The sequence below is a fragment of the Sander vitreus genome, chromosome 12 (genome assembly GCF_031162955.1).
Source record: "Sander vitreus isolate 19-12246 chromosome 12, sanVit1, whole genome shotgun sequence".
Lineage (NCBI taxonomy): Eukaryota > Metazoa > Chordata > Actinopteri > Perciformes > Percidae > Sander > Sander vitreus.
The window spans coordinates 408,438-427,500 of NC_135866.1; the positions used below are offsets into that span (position 1 = coordinate 408,438).

Here is a 19,063-nt window from a genome sequence, read left to right on the forward strand (position 1 = left end):
CATGTCATTTTACTGAGTGATATGACATGTTATGCTACTCTACTGCAATTTATATGGAAAGATTAAATCATACCATATGGTTCAGGAGGCATTGCAGGTCTACCATTGTCCTCCCTGTCATCTTCATCTGCCTCCTCCTGATCACTCTCTGAATCTGCAGCCTCCTCTTCCTCCCTCACAGTCAATTCTTCCTTTCCCTCTTCTCTTTCACTTATTTCTGCATCTCCTTCTGTGTTCTTTTCCTGCTCTGACCTGCCTGGTCTCTCCAGTTTACTGCCTCCTCCTTCTTCATTTCCCTCCTTCTCTTCCTCCTTTTGTGCCAGAAAACTGGCAATATCCCCACTTTTAGGCTTTCCTTTTCACTTTTAGGCTTCAGCTAATATCTCCAGCTACTCTGGCCTGCAAAGGTCAAGATGTGAAAAGCTCTGATTACCCTTGTATTACATTACACTGTAGGGCCCTGTAGATAATAAGTATCCTAACAAACATAACATCAGAAGAGATGTATTGCATGCACACAGCAGTTATGTTTAGACTAGCTCCTACTTGATCCCATGGTATTTGTTGTTTTCCCAGTTTGACAGTAAAGGATGTCACCTGGTGTAATTTGCGCTCAGTCGCTCCAGTCTTTGCCCCCACACCGCAGCAGACTCGCTGTGTGTGAACGTCGCTCTGCACGTTTAAAGCAGGGACGTAACGAAGTACTTGAGGGGCTAAAATGTATTTACAATTAATATTTCTTATTATATATTTATTGTTTCTTTCAATGTTTTGAGAAGCTTGTGGACATAGTGGCAGTTTGGTTTTACAAGTACAGTTTTGGGAACACCAAAGTTAGGGGGGCAGCTGGAGGGGGCAAGGCTCTACAGTGGGGGGTCAGCTGACCCCCCCCTCCTGCCCCCTGTAGATCCGACCCTGCCAGGCAGCCTGCTTTACTTTACCTCCGCTCTCTTCTTCTTCTCTACTACTTCTTGCTTATTCAGAGATTATTTTGTTTGTACGCCCCCTACTGCAAAGAACAATGCGTTTCTGTGCATGCTCGTAGCGCGCGCCATCTACTGCGCTACGGTGTCACCAGCGAGAATAACCCAAGCTTTAATGCTCTAACCCTCCTCCCATGTTTGCTGCAGCTGTTCGTCCTCCACTGGTCTTAGCGCCTCCTTCACTCTCTGCAGATTATAACTCATTAGCCCTATTTGTTGATTAGGCCTGTGTGTGTTTGGGTATGTGTGTGTGTGTGTGTGTGTGTGTGTGTGTGTGTGTGTGTGTGTGTGTGTGTGGTCACCTTTCTTAGTAACAGCACAAACTGTTACTGTCAACTGCACTCTCTCTTTGCAGCAGAAGATTAGGATAGATACAGAGATGGATAGAGTAGATGGGGAGATCTAAATCCATCCATATGTGACTCTGAGCATGTATTTCCTGTTTTGCCTGTAATCACCAGGTTACAATATCTATTGTACAATATTTCAGGAAGTGAAAAGCTCCTTTTAAACTATGCAATTGTTGTCCAATGAGAGTGAAGTAAATCTCCATTCATTTTTTTGGTGCAATCATTGTTCCACACTTCTTGCTTACATTTTTTGTTGGTGTGCAGGTGTTAGCGAATAGTTCAACAGCTCTTTAGCGGACATAAAGATACATTTTCATTTTTGCAACCAATACTGTTTTTTTTTATGCCAGTAGCATTGATTATTTAAGATTAAAAAAGACGTTTGTTGTTGATATTTTTCTACCACCACGCTATGAGCTGAGTAGGATGTTTTACAGTTAAACAATAGCCTTGTCCATGCCCTCTGATGGACTATATAATGGCGACACTTTTTCCAAATCAGCTAAAACACATTTTCAACATTTCCGTACTGCAATTTCTTGTTACTTGTTAGCCGACATATTGTTTTCGTGATAAGCTCAATTCCGAATCGGTGTGATCGTATTTGTATTCGTCGTGAGTGGAATTGACATTATTCACATGAAATTGTGCATTTTCTAAAAATATGATTGATTAAATTGTTAATGTAGATGATTATTGTCCAATATGGGTTAAATACATTTAAGTACATTTATGGGTTAAATGTACAGACTGAATGTTATATGGCATTATAGCCATTGCTCGTATCCTTTCACAGCTCTTGACAGCTCTAGATATCAGCCTGAGTTTTCTAACTATGCAAAACATCTCCTTGATAAAGCCGAGTCCCAAATAGTCTTACAATCTCATTAAAGTCAAGTTGTAGGAGAAAACACTGCAGTGCCAGTGGAGATAAGTCTGCTTGTATCGAGCAGCAGTTTCTTGGCAGCAGACGACTGATCTGCCTGAAGATATTCCCACTAGTTTCCAAGTGAATGTCGATTTGAATGTGTTTGAAGGAAAACAAGATTTTAATGCTCAGCGTAAGTGTGAATGAGTTGTGGAGAGGAATGTTTTTGCCACACCGCTTTCCTTTCTCCTCTCCTCTCTTCTTTTCCTCCCAACCTTTTCCTTCTGCTCCTCTTCCATTCGCTCTACCACTCCTTGTTCCTTTCCTGTTTCGCCTCCTTCCTTCCATGCTCTCCTTTCCTCTCTCCTCCCTCTTCCTCCCCCCGCCTTTCCTCTCTTGTCCTCACCTCCTCTTCTTCCTCCTGTCGGCAACATGTGGAGCCATCGCCATGGCAACGAGGGGAGGTGACATGTGCTGTAGACAGGCAGGGAATGGAGGGAGGGATGGGAGGAATATAAGGAGGAGCCCCACAGTGCACTTTGTAGTCTCTCTCTCTCTCTCTGTGGAAGTGTTGGAGGCTGCTGCTCCTCTTACCCCTCTCCTCTCTGAGCATCAAGGAAAAGACTGTAGAGAAATCTGTTGGTGCATGTTCTCCTCTTTTTGCAACGGATGAGATGTGAATGGCAGAAAAAAGGAAGGAGGAGGTGTAGAGGAAGCTGGGAAACTTTTTTTTTTTCAAAGGAGAGAAAGCAGGGGATGGGAGGTGATGAAACTCCCTCTCTCTCCCACTCCCTCTCTCCTCCTCCTCTGCCGCCGGTGTGGCGCTGTCTCTGAGTCGGTGGTGTCGGAGCAGCCAACCTGGAATGGGAAATAGACGCAGGAGGAGGTGTCCGTTGCATTACCTCACCATGGATTTTTGGTAGGATTTAATTGTTGTTCTGCATGCTTATGTGCTCTAGTTTTCCTTTTAACCTTCTGCTGCTGACTTTCCCTGCTGCCATTCATCCCAAAATCTTTATAAAAATGCCAAAGAAGATGAGTCTTTCCTGCTGTCGCTTTTCTCTTCCTTCATTCCTCTGTTGGATTGAGGAGTGCGTTCTACACACTTTACGCACAGTCCCTTTTATTAGATTTTTATTTTAAATATTGCGTATTATAATTTGTTACAGCCATATTCATTCAGCCTATTTTGTGTCAAAATGCTTCAATATATTTTAGAAATTGACTAGTCCCAGGCAAAAGTAACATGTTTGAGGTGAGCGGGTGATGGGAGTATCCGTGGAGTTCAAACACTGATTGACGGCGCACCCTGCTCCACGGGCTTCATGCAGCTGCATCTCACCCTAACATTGTCATAACATTCACTTTAATGGGATTCACCACTGTTTTCATTTTCTCCTGCTGCGGCTGCTGGAGAGCAAACTTTATCCTAATTTGTATGCAATGTGTGATATCACGGACAGACCGATTTTTGTCTGGCAAATAAATGAGGGGAATGAAAAACATAAAAAAGTGAAATTAATAGTACCTCTGTTAAATTTGCAAATGAAAGTCCATAATCAGTCCAAATAAATGTTGGTATTTTGTAGCATGTTTTGTGATTTTGTTTTTACAAATAGATGTGAGGACTTTCGCTCATGTGTATTTGTGTGTGTGCAGTGTGCACACAAGTGCAAGGGCGTACTGTGTTTGAGTATGTGTGGGTGTCTGTTAAATCAAATGCAAAATTTTTACAAGTGTATCATGTAAGTGTATCAGTTGAACAAAAACAATTTGAATATCAGAATGCGTGTACCTGTGTGCATTTTACACACAGACACGTCTATTTAATTACATGTGCAGCTGTGTGTGTGCTTTCTGTGTGCTTGTTTGCTGAAAGGTTTTGTTAAAACCCTGGATGAACTTTTTCAAAGCCCCGGGATGAATCAGAGGTGAGGGACAGATCTTTGTTTCCTGCAGCAGCAGTCGTCATGGAGGAAAACAATAGCCGGCCGCCGCTCTCCCTCTGACCTTTTTTCACCCATTCTGAATAAGCCAGAGCTGTGCAAATCCATCTGCCTTTTGTTTATGGGAGCCTGGCTAATCCACAGCCCCCTTCACACACACCCACACACACACACACCAACCAGAAGACCTAACCCCTCCACCGTCAAACCTCCATCTCAAATCCACATACCAAGAAACTACACCCACATTTATTTTTTAAAATGTCTTTAATGATTTTAGAGATATATTCTTCAGAAGTAAGAGCTGCAAAGCAATTAATGTAAGTAGATGAATTAGAATGCTACCTACACATTAATAAGACTGGATATAGCTGGTCAAAGGGGAGCCAGAAATTGAATCAAAAAACCACCAGAAGAGGAATTAAATATCCCAAAACAATCTGTAATGATACACTTCTCTTCCCTGAGGGTTTCTGTTGTATTTCCCTCCTGTTCAAAGACGCCCGTCTCTCTGTAGGGAGTGTGTCTGATATGCTGAAAAGGGCTGAACCTAGCAGAGTGTACAGCCAGCCAGCCAGCATCCTTGACGGGCTATGTTAATGCTTTTCAGAAATACTCAGTCAGGAGGCGCTGCACACTGTATGTTAAATCACGTTTGCCTATGCGAAATGAAAAATTTGCAAGTACAATCGCTTTTGCTGGGGCAGATGGACAATAGAGGTGGAGGCATGAAAGGAACACCCTTCTCCCCTATGCCCCTTCCAATAATAGATTTAATCGAAACGTCTGATTTTCCTCCAGAAACAAACAGGTTTTTCCTGCATCATATGATTAAAGAAAATGGACATCTGAGTCAGGATTGATCCAGATTGATGTGCTATTTAATTATGGCTGTGTTCGTTTTAGCTACAAAATCAACAGAAACAACATTCTGATTATAGTCCTAGATTATTCCTTTTTTTCCTTTAATTATACCAAAAAACACAAATGTTACATTTCCTTTAATTTTTCTCCGCTGGGATGCAGTTCTCCATAGTGTTTGCAGCTCTCTGCATCAAGCATGTAATTTCATTAAAAGTGTGAAGCCACAGGAGGGAGAGTCAGGAAAGGCCTCATAGCTGCAGAGCTGTGCAGATAACCTCCTGTTATCGGAAACAGGGTGTAGGTGTAGGTGACACTAGGAATCGTTATGCAGACATAGGTGTTGAACACTTTGCTCAGTGTTTCCAACTGTCCTCTGCACAGTAATGACTGCATGCATTGGCTCATGTGTGAATGTTCCGCTTCCCATCCTGAGCAAACATTAGATTTTCAATCATTGCAAGATTTCTGCTATCTGCCTCTGCAGCGCGAGCAAAATGGCTTCTCATTTTTCATAGCTGCGATCTAACAAGTCATACACCCCCAAGTGTCTCTCTCTCTCTCTCTCTCTCTCTCTCTCTCTCTCTCTCTCTCTCTCTCTCTCTCACACTCAACGACACACACACTCTTCCACCCCTTACCCTACTGTTACTAACAACTGCAACCAAACTTGATTAGGCAGGTGGGGTCAGGCTACATTTGTTTGAATAAATAGACAGACATGCTGGGCAGCCATGATAAAGAGACCGGGGGGGAGGTGGAATCAGTGTGTTAGTAGGGGGGAGTGCATTGGAAACGCCAACATCTGTCCCGTGAAAGATGACGTGATGAGCTGTTACAGTTAGAGCCTTGAATTATGGGCCATTACTAGCAGAGCAAGATGCAATCCCTCTTCATGAAACTTAATTTGACATAACAAAGATGACTCGGGGAGTAAAATGACAAATGAAGTTATTTGATCCGTGGTAAAAAAAAGAAAGATGATTGCAGTGGAAGTATGTGGAATCAGCAGTAATGCATTATTGATGGCCTTGCCAAGCCAACAACACGTACAGGCTCCTTTTCTTCATGATGCTTCTTTAACAGCTGGTATTTCTGCTGTCATCTTTTACATTAAGATCGCATTAATGGAAAGAAACATTAAAAATACAAACTATGAGTAATTGTATCAGCTTTTACGAATGTCTAATACAATATTAATAACTGCAGCCATACATATCTAATATAAACAGAATCCCTGCATTATTACTAATTTATGAACAGCCTCAGTAGTAACTTGCGGTTACTAGCAGATAAATCTTTTATATGTACTGTACTCCAGAGCAGGATTTCTCACATTTTTTGTTCTGCTTTATTATTATATTTTTCCTGAGCACTGACAGAATGGTCTTTAGTGCAGCGCCTCAGTCAGAGACGCCCACTGTTTCCTTTCAAGGCCACCACATTACTATGCAACCAGCTTTTACAGTAAGGCTTAGAGCTCCCCAAGCAAATTGGACACCCCACAAAGCATCGGACAACTGTTGTCCCCCATTCTGGGTCTTTCTGGAGGCACTCTTTATCAGGTGCTGAATGCAGAGGCAGCAATGAATGAAATCATAGGGGGTGGGGTGGCAAAAGGGGGGGCATCATCGAGTGGTGTTGGTAAGGGGGGGGGGTCACTCCCTGAAACCTCACAAGAATTCCAGAACAATCCGTGTGCAGGGTAGAGCGGTCCTTTTCCCACCTCCCAGGGTTTCAGGGTCTCTCTGTGTTGAAGGCAGGCAGGAGGCTGCCCCCTTTCTCCCTACCGCTTTCAAAGCCTTCTTTCCATTAACTCACCACGCCGCACCTCGCCTAATCTCTGTGACCTCTACCACCGAGGGACAGGGATTTCTTTTTTAACCCCCCCACCCCTTTTTTTTTACCCTCGACACAAGAGCCTGCTGCCTTTCTCTGAGGTTGAGAGCACCTCAGAACACATTTCTCTGGCACAAAAATAATACCATACAAGCTTAATATGCAGCAGAAAATTGCTATCAGGGCAAGCTAATAATGAGCTATAGGGAGTGCTTACATTTTTGTACCAGTGAAAGGGGGGTGGGGGATTTACGGTACCATTTTACTGTGCTGCAACGATGTGAAAAAAACACTTGTTCCCAAGCAGAAATTAGTTTTAAAAAAAAAGCTTTTTTTATATTGATTTCTTTTGATAATTCTGTGTCAGGAGAAATTGCTGGCCGCGTCATTGGCAGTGCAATTTGTAGTTCTTCTCTTTTGGTTTTTGCATTGCTCTTTGTTGTCAAGATCATCATGGAGTGTGTAATAAAGTTTGAATTATGTTGGCTATTGTTAACTCTTAGTAAAATGTAACCGGCCCAATATCTTGAGCTCGCTGGTGTCTGAAAATGAAAAGCGAGCAGCAGTTGGTAGCTGCGCTTCAATAAGAATTACTTCCCCTCACTCAAATTATTGCCGTAGTGGTTTTTACACACTCAAGAGACTTTCACCATACGGTTTGTGTCCATTGTGTTATTTTAAGCAGCAGACCTTGTGAAAAGAAATCTTTCATCTCCAGTTGTTTGCCGAAGGATCTGGTTCTCACGCGCTGGATTAAAGTGCCGCCGAGATCGAAATTGGCAAGGTACTCGCTCAAGCCAGCATGTCTGTTTCCTCCGTTCACAATGGTAGAAAATTCCTCCAATACAGCAAACGGTGTGTTGAGCTGTCGAGGCACACTCAGAATGCTTTGCTTAACAGGTTTTTTGCCTAATAGTTTATGCATTCTATGCACTCCTGTGCGCAGATGGTGGAACAAACGCTTGTGATTATACTTGTCATCGAGCACAGTGATATGCATATTTATGTCTTTCCAAAAAAGAAAATAACTACTTTCATCTTCTGATGTAGAATCAAGCCTTTTTTTGGGGGGGGTGGGGGACATTGGAAGCAAAAACAATTAACACTTTTAAGGTGATTCAGATAGATTACTGTCAAATCAAGGATTTCAGTGACTTGTTTTTTGGACTGTTGTGTTGGATGCTTTAATTCAGACGCATCAAACCAAATGCCATGAAGCACTGAGAGTCTGCAGGGTTGTTCCAATCAAACACTCCACCAGATGATTTAGCTGATTAGTTCCTCTTGTCTGATTGATCAATAAAATCATCTTTTGTAGTTTTTGGCTGGAATGAAAGTGTGCATACTTTTAGGTATGTAGTTCTAAACCCCTGCAGTTTATACATCACAAGCACAGACATTTCTAGCATGGTGGATGACTCAAAACTCTTATCTTGCCTGTGAGAGTACCACACTCCACCTGTTGAGCTGCACACTCACCTCAGATACAAATAATAATAGAAACATGTAATTAACTCTTTTCATCTGTTCTTCTGTGTGTCACAGGGAAGCCAGATCAACCAGATCCCCACAAAGTACAGCCAGGCGGAGTCCACCAAGTTCCTGGTCCTCACAGTGGTGTCTATCCTGTGCATCGTCGGCGTGCTGCTGGCCTCCACCGTGGTCTACTGCCTCCGCCACCGCTCCCACCACAAGCTGAAACAGAAGCTCACCAATCTAGGAACAGATACTGGCAGCGATGCTACCGCCACCTATCAGGTAGGAGGTGCTACTGCACTATTTGTGAATTTGAGTAGAAGAGATGATGTGTTTTATAACTGTAATAAAAGATGCAGGATTGGGATGGTGTAGAACAGTTCCCTTAAAATGAAGTAATGTATGTTTTGCCATCAGATTGCATTTGTTTACTGGTTGTGACAAGTTCAACCAAAGTGTGATTTTTTTCCTTGATTTATTTGAATATTTTGTTATGATAAAAGTATCAAGTAATCCACTGGGGAATAAGCTAAGATAAGAGGAAAGTATGAAAAAGTAAACATACTGTAATTTAGTATAGCAGAAATATGTTTTTCTGCTAGTCAATCCAGTTAAGCATTTAGTAACTCCTCAGACCACTGGTATAGAAATATGAATGATACAAATCAAGTAGAACTATGCCAACGAAATGTGTTTAATTTATCTGATTTATACCGTTTAAATTCTACATAAATTCCCAGTTTTTTTCCTGAGCCCCTTTCAGATAATACTTTTAGACAAAGTGCCTTATTTGACCTCAAGTGTAGCATTTCTAGTGTTGGTGGCTAAAAGCTTTGAGTTTGGGACTGGTGGTAGGGTTACTGTGGGAGTGGCAGTGACGCCCTCATCATTCTGTTTTTATTTGACATTGTCATGTTATAACTTGATTGATGCTGCGTGGTGATTGATTACTGTACTCAGACCCCTGCTATAATGTGTTGTTTGACACATGAAGTGATATCACTTCAATCCAACAGGTTTCCACCTCAAGTCATTTTCATTCCCACCCCTGCCTGCTGTAATTATCCTTTGGCCGGAATAGACGCGTGGGAAATTTAATTTACAGAATCTAATATTAAGTGGCTTTTTGAGGAAAGAATTAGATTGAGATTTTTCCATCTCTCTCCCTGACCTTTTCCCACCATGTTTTTAAATGAGAGTGGTTCTGTGAGCATTGATTTTTATAATGAGACCAGCCCATCCCCTAAGTGCTTACATTTTATGCTCTCCTCCGAGGATTTTTAACTCCTGAAATAGACTGTGCCGCTGCATAGGAGGTTTACCTTAACACATAGGGCTTGTAAAGATTCATAATGTTTCGTAATTTTTGTGGTGATCTACTGTTTACCAATGAGGAAGAAGATGGAAACATAACATATGTATATTTAAAATGACTTACTTAATTAGATTTAACTACCAAGTAAAAGAAGAGTCTGTTTCTGAAAGTCTGACATTCATATCCAATGATATGCTTACATTTCAGCTATTCACATTCCTCTGTCTACATAATATATTTATTCTTTTCCTCTGTGTGAGGAACTTATCTTCATGGTTGCTTGCCTCCGTGATTTGCTTTAAGCCTCTAATAGGAAAATGCTAATTAAAATTCACTCGTAAGACTGTGTTTACGCATTATTCATCTGATTAATAGCTAACAAAAACATTCATGTTGCTCATTCTTGGGAGGTTTACTCAGCCTGGCTTTGCTCAGACTCCCAAAGCTCTTCCAGTTGATTCTCTTTCCTGTGTCGTCTTTATCGAGTCTCGACAGCGAGCCGTTGTCATCCTCAGTGAAAGACCTCAGTGTTCAGCTCCCATCTTAGCCGTGTAAGCCTCGTCTCTTTGTCAGCACTGCTGTGTAGAGGAGTTCCCTGGGCTGGATTCAGTGTGTGTGTGTGTGTGTGTGTGTGTGTGTGCAGTCTCTAGGGCTACAAGCAATTAAAGCAGACAGGAAGCGGCAGGCTGCCTGACGGCCTTACTACTGCAGCTCCTTCATACTGGCTGTCAAACACACACGCTCACACGGGCATACACACACAAACATGCACAGACACACACGTGCATGCACACACTCACCAGCTACTGCATGTTAATGATTCTTGCCCTTGGCATGTTTGTTTGAGGCCTCACTTCACGCACTTTCTTCAGACTCATGCACTCACGCCCTCACGCAGACACGCATGCACGCACACATACACACACACACACACACACACACACACACACACACACAAATGCACGGACACACACACACAGACACACTGTCCCCTCGTTCCCGTCACCGTGCCACTAGCTCCCTCTGAATCCTCTCCACCATCAGCATCCTGCTCCCCGGCTTGTCAATCAAACGGTTCCTGTGAAACTGCAACATGGGATTGGCCGACACTGACAAAGGAGACATTGATTGACAGGCGTCGACAGAGGAGTGTGTGCACCGTGTCTGAGCGCTGGGCGGGGAGATGGTGCATGATGCTCGTCAGTCAGTCAGTTAGTTAGTCCCTGGATTACTCTGCCTTTGACATGGGAGATAACAACGTCGTCTTCAGTTTATTTTTTATATCTGATTCAAACTTTTATCTGCTCCTGAAAATCTTTCTTTTTTCCTCGAAGTAGAAGAAACTCTCCACCAGCAGGGCGAGATCATTGCACTTGATTGCAGCAGAACTCAACTTTTTGCATGGATTTTCCAAAAATCAAGAGATATTATCTGCTAGCAATATTATCCTATTTAAAGATATCATCACCCGCACCATGCCATTTCTTTAAACATGAGAAATGCTTTAGAAACTAGTGGAGATATCTCAACATATTTGCATATTTTCTCACAAATTCTAACACACAAGACCAGATTAAATGACTTGCTAAGATCTTTTTTAGTCATTTTTTACTCATGAACACCGTCTGTTTTCTCTCTCTGTCTCAATTTAAGTTCAAGGACCTTCACAGACACGATAACATCATCTTTACACTGTCAAAGAATACCTGCAAAACACATTCCAGTACATCTCAGTTTTGATTAAACTGAGACTGCCCTACCACACTATTTCTCTCTGTGTCAATTCAGTTTTTTATTTCCTGTCTTCCTCTCTCCTGATCAATTACAGTTTTCTGATAACAACCTTTTATTAATAATCAGACGGTGTCCAGTCAGTGTGGTCTGCCACTGATATGATGGATATAGTTATTTGATTGATTACATATCATGCAGTTAATCAATATTGTACTGCTTGTCTTTAGGAAGTCCTTCTCCTGAACTGATTTTAGTGGAACATTTTGATTTGATACCAAGTATTAAAAACATATTATTTAGTACCAGGATTAGTGGCAGTAACAATAGGATTTGTTAGAGTTGTGCTGTCCTGTGCAGCCAGTGATTTATTCAAAAGGCTTCCATGTAACATACACGCAAAGGTCAATCAGTCTACATTTTTTAAACTCATTGTCAGTCCTTGTCTAGATGATGCAACAACAAGTGCTTGAGTGAACAAACTATGCTGGACAATTTATAAATACTTAGATAGCCCATAAGGCAGTTGAATGCCCCATGCCCTATCCATGTCTCTCTAGGAGGTACCTACGTACATGTTGGATGATTCTGCAGAACTGAATGCCCAGTGCCACTGCAGGAAGTAGTGTAATGTTAACGTAATGTGGTGAAAAGTAAGGGTATGTAGGTAAAGAGTCCAACTGAGATTAGGGGGGTGTGTCCCATCTCCAACCAATAATTTATGTTGGCTGTCATTTTTAACAATGATAGCTTTATTTCTCTGTCTCTAACCAAGTAGTTTTAGACCCCAATCATAACTTAAAGCACTCGCTCCCATAATAATAATAATAATAATAATAATAATAATAACTTTTATTTATATAGCGCCTTTCATGAAACCCAAGGACACTTTACAGAAAGACTGTGGCTATACTAAGGGAGGTTGTATCCTGTGGTGAACAGGTGGTGTTTGAGGAGTTTTTTTAAACATGTCCAGGGATGTAGCATTTCAGATATCTGCAGGGAGGGTGTTCCAGAGGGATGGGGCTGCAACACTAAAGGCTCTGTCTCCAAAGGTACTGAGTCTGGTGTGGGGAATGGAGAGCAGGCCAGCGTCTGAGGACCGCAGGTTTTGGGGTGGGGTGTATGGATGGAGGAGGTCGGAGAGGTACTGTGGGGCCAGGGGCCAGGGGCATGGAGAGATCTGTAGGTGAGAAGGAGGATTTTATATTTGATGCAGGACTTAATTAGCTTTAGCTTTGACAACTTACGTTTCTGGTTCCTAGCAGAATAGGAGAATAGGGTCTGGTGGACTTTTCACCTGCACTGGCACAAAACAAACTTAGTAGTAATCATTAGTCTGGCAATTGGAGTCCATGCTAAGCCTAATTCAACATTTGCTTTTAGCAAGGCTTCTGGTAGAAATTAGTTGAGTTTTCAAATCTACTATCAAAACTTTGCCTACATTTCGTTACATATGTGCCTGCACATTGTGTCAATGACAATAAAATTGAACTGAATTTGACAAATACAGGGATAAAGGAAACTAACCTGCTACTTACTGTTTGTTGGTAACAATACATTTTAATGAAGCAGAACTCTGATATTTGTAGTGGATTTATTTTATAACTCAGTGTAATTCTTTTATTATCTAATTCAGTCCAGACATATTTGCCTCAGTATTGGATCTTTTCTTCAATCCTTCAGTCCCCTGTCCTCGGCCCTTTCCCAACTCCAACATATTATATTATGTTCCCCCTTTCATTTGTTTGTTTGTTCATGCACAGAGGCACTCGGATAAAGGGCCCTGCATTTGTTTTGGTCAGAGGGGCATGTAAACAGAGGCGCCCCTGTGGGCCCGACGGGCTCTTCTGACACACCCCAACCCCCAAACCCAGTCTTCCTCCCTATTAGCAGGCTTTTATAAAGGGTGTGGGTGGCACACGCCTCCCGTTACTGACACGCCCGCCTTCACCCCGGGGTGATGCATGATTCGAGATGGTCATGTGGCGCCAAGTGGATTCCCTGGCATGACGCCCATGAGAGGGGGTTGTTGGGTTTTTTTCTTTTAACCATTGTTCATGCAGGGAGAGTTGATGAGGCACACGTGCACTGTGAAATCACTGACACTGATCACACAAACTCATTTCCAAATGTCTCTAACGTCACAGCAGCAACTGTTCATGTTTTTGTGTTGCTTTCAAGGTGAACATTCCTTTTTCTCGTACCTTGGTGGGGTTCATTGATTTCTTACTTTCTTTTTCAGTGGCCTAAAAGACAAATCAATGTGTCAAAGCTTTTGTTTTGTTTCAAGCCACCAAACAAAATCTTGAAGACATGAAGAAAACTCATATTGGCAGATTGTCCACAAGAGAAGTGTTTCACGTAACTATAGTATAAATAGCATTTAGACTTTCTGTACATCGATGACAATCAGTCTTATCATGTAGCAGTGGCATGGCCACATACAAGAGCTTAATGTGGTTTTACATTGAAAGTATTTAGAGACATGTTGTCTGTAGCATAGCCATGGTTCACTTGCTAACAATTGTTTCAAAGAAATCTTGTAATTTATGCCAATCGTTTTTAAATGCTGCTATACATTTTAAGATTGATTGTCTACCTTCCAGGCAGATATTTGTTTTCATTCATTTTAATAATAAAAAAAATAATCAATTTGAAATGACCTTAAGCTTTCTAGAGATCGGTAATCCATCATGGTGAACATTTATCCGCCTTTATTTATTGTCAAAGTTAATGCAGTTGCGCAAATGGATCCACCACCGTCTTAGGAAAGAAAATGCATTTCATTCATGAGCTGTCAGAAAAAAGAATCCAGAAGATAAAATAATAAGCTAAGATGGATTTCCTGGAAAGGATCATTTCTCATTGGTTGCATTCAAATGTCTGCTGTTTGGCAGGAGCCTGAACTATTGGATGTCCTTGAACACAACGTGATTAACGCGACGCGTCTCGCCACCTGATGTAGAAGTATGATCAAAACACTGTAAATAAAGATACTTTGTATGGAAGCAGCTCAGGGAGGGGACTTCACAGGTCCTGTAAATGTGTGCTGTTTAGACTCTAAACCTGTCCTGGGTTATATTATTCCTTCAAATTGTTGCCTTTTTGTCCTCTAATTGGCTCTCGGGGGGGAAGTCATTTTGAACCCATTTTAATTACATCATAAAAGAATTTGCTGTGGCAGCAAAGTTCACTGTGTGGGCTCGATGAAATATGAATGCTATTGATCATGTGTTTCCCTCCTAGACAAAACACCCACAATGCAGTGTGTTGTGCTGATTGGGCTCCATGTTGCTGAGGATGTAACACTGACACACAGACAGAAAAGCAGACAAACTGGTGTATTATCAGCCAGAAGGGATAGAGTGATTATTTTATGTATTATGTTATTTTATTAAACATCTGCAATTGACTAGGTAGTGTGATCCACAGTCACAGGAGAAACATGCAGTGACATTTAATCTTTTTTTTTGCCATAAATAGGCTAAAGGGAGAGCTCCAGATGCTAAAGTATGTCAAAGTAAAAGTAAAGTAAAATCCTTGAAAGCTTTGGCATGGAAATATCAAATACAAAGGTGAACAATGGGACAAAATATCAGATATTTGCAGCTTTAACTCAAAAAGTTTTTTTATTAGACATATATGCTAAAAACTGGAGCACGCATGAATTGCAGCTCACACTGTGGTCAATACATTGTATTGTACATACAGTATGTACCACTCAACATATTTGAAGTAAGGGACGATAAACATTGAACAGATGAACAGGGTTAATTCAAGTCCTAATGGGAAGCCTCATTATACATTTATACAGTTATTAAGCATGTACCTATTAAAGAAATTAATCATTTGATACAGAATATTGATTAAAATGGTTTTTATTATGAAATAAGATGATTTACAAGCCCTGCAGATCTGTAACCATAGAAACACAATTCAATCTGATAAATCCATTTAGATTTACAAACATTTGAATAAATGAAATGTTGTAAAAATGTCAAGTGTTTCTCTGCAGTAGCCAGGCGGTTGAGGGCCACAGTGAGTTGGATGGTCATGGTTAAAAATTGTATAACTTGATTTCAAATGTATAAGTTGACAAAATACCTAAAGTCTTTTAGGTCATGCAGGTTTATTTTAATGATTTTTGCTATAGCACTGCACCTATTTACTGTTTTCATTCATATGTTGATGATTTAAGTGATTAATTGTGCATAATTTAGTTTATTAAATGCCAGATTATAAATGACCATCATGCTTTACTCAGACGGTGATACCCTCAGATTGCTTCTTCTGTCCCACTAGCAGTCCAAAACCCCAAAAGTTGAAGCTGGAACCAGTGAATGTTTGCCCTTTGTCTTGATAAATGATAATTATTATTATTATTATTATTATTATTATTATTATTATTATTATTATTATTGTTATTATTATTATTATTATTATTATTATTATTGTTATTATTATTATTATTATTAGTAGTAGTAGTAGTAGTAGTAGTAGTAGTAGTAGTAGTATTAGTAGTAGTATTAATATCAGAATATAATAAACAAAAATAATTTTCTGTTCATTCATTAATTGTTGTAAGCTGACCAAAACATGGACATTTTGGAAATACAAGGACTAAAACATCTATAAAAACTAGGTGTGCAGAATAGATTTAGCTGTGGTTCAGTGCTTGCTATAGTATATCTGTCTGCACTCCCTTTGTGTTTGTGTTTGCCTCCCAGCAGCAGTGCTGTCAGTATCCCCTGGCCAGGTACTGAAGCACTTTAATCATTTTTAATATGAGTCTGTGTCCGAGCTCATAGATCAGTGTCAGAGCGCCGACCTACGAGAATATCAGTCAGATCAGATACAGACTAATGAAGGCCTGCTCACATTACCTCCCCCGTCAATCAAACAGGCTGTTAGTTAATCATCAGCATCTCTCTCATTAAGAAACACAGATCCCCATAGAGATTGAGCCCAGATCTCCTGATGCACTCAGTGCTGTAGGCTGATATATGGTTTCACCTGTAGACGATGTGACAGATGACATTTATCGCTGTGTTCTTTTAACGTCACTTTTACATTGTGTGTAATGATGTGCTTATCTAGGATTACATAGAATGATTTGGGCAGTTAAAGTTTCAATTCAATTCAAACAACTGTATTTATCCCTAAAGGGCAATTCATTTTTGCCATCAACCAGTCACATTAAAAAACAAACAGACAAGAATAAACACCATTGCAATCAACCAACATGTCAATAGCCGCAGGTCAACAAATGGGAAACCCAAGCAAGAGCCAAGCACACACAGGTTGCCGGAATTAAGCTAAATTAAATAAATATCAAACCAGTCCAACGTAGTAAAGTAATAAATACATAAATCAAAGCATTATGCTTCCCCAGAAGTACAAGCTCTGGATGTTAAAGGTTGCTGCCATCAGCAGCATTTAAGAGCCTAATGGCAGCAGGAATGAAGGAATTCAAATATATGTTGGTTTTACATGGGGGGGATAGCACCGCCCTGATGGCTCTAAAGAGAATCTACAAGAAAGAACACAAGCAGAATTACCCATGATTCTCTGAGCTTTCTGGACTAGCAGTTTCTTCCAGAGGGATCTCAGATCTGGTAACTGAAATCCAGTGATCTTAGAGCAGATCTTTACAATGTAAATGAGGCTATTATTGATACAACTTCAACTTTTAACTTTATTATTCCAAAGAAAATCACATCAAAGGACCATGATAAACATAAAATATTGGCAACAGCAACAAATACAGAAAAAAATCCACCCCACAAGGTGAAACAAGGTATACCTGCCATACTAAACCAGAAGCTTAAAAAAACAAGCTAATAACAGAAACAGCACAGTACATAAATACATGTTAAGTGCGGTACAGAGACAAGTACAAATTTAATGGAATAAATACATTTCTTAAAAAGTGGGTTTTTTGAAAATGTGTTTAGCCTTGCAGGTGACACACTTACAATAGATATCGTGCAGCTGGGCTTGCTGCACCCCGATCATCTTGCCTGCTACTTTGACCAGCCTTACTAGCCTGTTTTTACCAGCCAATGGAAGACTGCCATACCAAGCCACTATGCAAAACGTAAAAGACAGACTCAACAAAACACTGGTAAAACAAGTCATTAAAACATTGCACACATTTTTGCACACACGTTTATTGTCTTACTCGAGGGCCAGTTGATCAGACATATTGATTACTGATGTATTAATCGTCACATTGGGTCTTGTGATGGACAGCAATATGCAGAAGGGGGCCATGTCCTTCCCCAGGCAAACACTCTTTTTATTGCTGCATTCCTGTGACTAAAAGATCCATTTTCCTTTACTGTACCTTTGCACTTGGCCTTTTATTTTAAGATTTTTAGATGGGATGGCAGTGTCGGTCAGTCTCTACAACTATTGGATGGATTGCCATGAAATTTAGTACATGTTCATTCTCCTTTCAGGATGAATTGTAATCACTTTGTGGATAAGTTGTACCAGTCTCAATGGGCTTTGCAGTCATCTCCAACATGTAGAATGAGAAAATTGTAGTTAATTGTTGTCCTTGTAAGTAGCTTGCCTCCTGTATGAAGTGGTACAGTCATTCACTGCTGGGAGTTGTGTAGAGAAGGCGTGGAGGAAAATGTCACCATGGTGTCAACATTTCATTGTGGTCATGTAACCAGCAGACAGAAAATGACAGTTACTCAGGCGTCTAAATGAAGACATTGTGTTGGCTGCTGATACGCTGACTGACATAACTTTTCTAAAGGCTTGCTGAGCATGCATGCTCTCCTTTGCTTCTCCATTACTCTTAAGCTTGTGGCTTTGTTGTGGTTTAATGTTTTGTGATTTACAGACAGGAGCACAACAAAGTTACAAGTCTTAACAGAACGTTTTTACCAAGATGGTCAGGACACCCAAAATGATATAGTTTTGAGTCAAAGTTGCAGAAATAATATCACTAAAATTGTTTTACTTGCAAAGCTTGTCATTTATTGCAGTGTGTTTTAAGAATTGCGATGTCTCTCCAAAGTCTCCAAAGTCCTACAAAATTCACCCTTTTGAGTTTGTTTTTTTTTAATTGCAAAAGGAAATATTTTTTGGTTATAGACAAATAGTGATGCTGTCAGAAAGTGAAGGTGAACACATAATGGTGGGATTTGCAGCATAGCAACATAAAGAGTAAAGCATACAACACATAATTCTCCACAAGAAAGCAGTTTTCATCAAAGTGAAGCATGCCACTGGAGGCAATCACAACACATCTGAGCCTGACATTCACTGTGGAAATAATTATTTTCTTGCAGTATGTGTATTGTTTCCTTGCACCCATGCTACCCAGTATAAGTATTTCATTCTCTTTGAAGGTTGCAGTGTAGAGTGAGGCAATGCTGTCTACTGGGATGATTCCTGGTTATGTCAAGGAAGTTACTTACCAGATGTTTTGAGTGATGCCATGTTACAACTCTACAAGTTCCCAACTGCATATCTTGAGTCATCTGTTCCCTCCTTTCCTTCCTATAGGAGCTCTGTCGGCAGCGCATGGCGGTCAAACCTCCGGCTGAGCGTCCGGAGCCCATCTCCTCCAGGATCAACAGCGTGTCATCTCAGTTCAGCGATGGCGGTCAAGCCGTCAGCCCCTCGGCGCGGAGCAGCATCTCCTCCTGGAGCGAAGAGCCCGCCCACTCCAA

General features: G+C 40.9%; 1 protein-coding gene across 2 annotated transcripts in view; it reads left to right on the plus strand.

The window, feature by feature from the left end:
- LOC144526488 (receptor-type tyrosine-protein phosphatase N2-like) overlaps positions 1-19,063 on the plus strand; it is a 313,934-nt gene that overhangs the window by 239,030 nt on the left and 55,841 nt on the right. For both annotated transcript variants that reach the window (XM_078263997.1, XM_078263998.1), the window contains 2 exons: positions 8,393-8,605; positions 18,897-19,063. The exon at positions 18,897-19,063 is cut by the window's right edge and continues 31 nt beyond it. In XM_078263997.1, coding sequence (XP_078120123.1) covers positions 8,393-8,605; positions 18,897-19,063 — 380 coding nt within the window. The remainder of the gene's footprint in view (positions 1-8,392; positions 8,606-18,896) is intronic.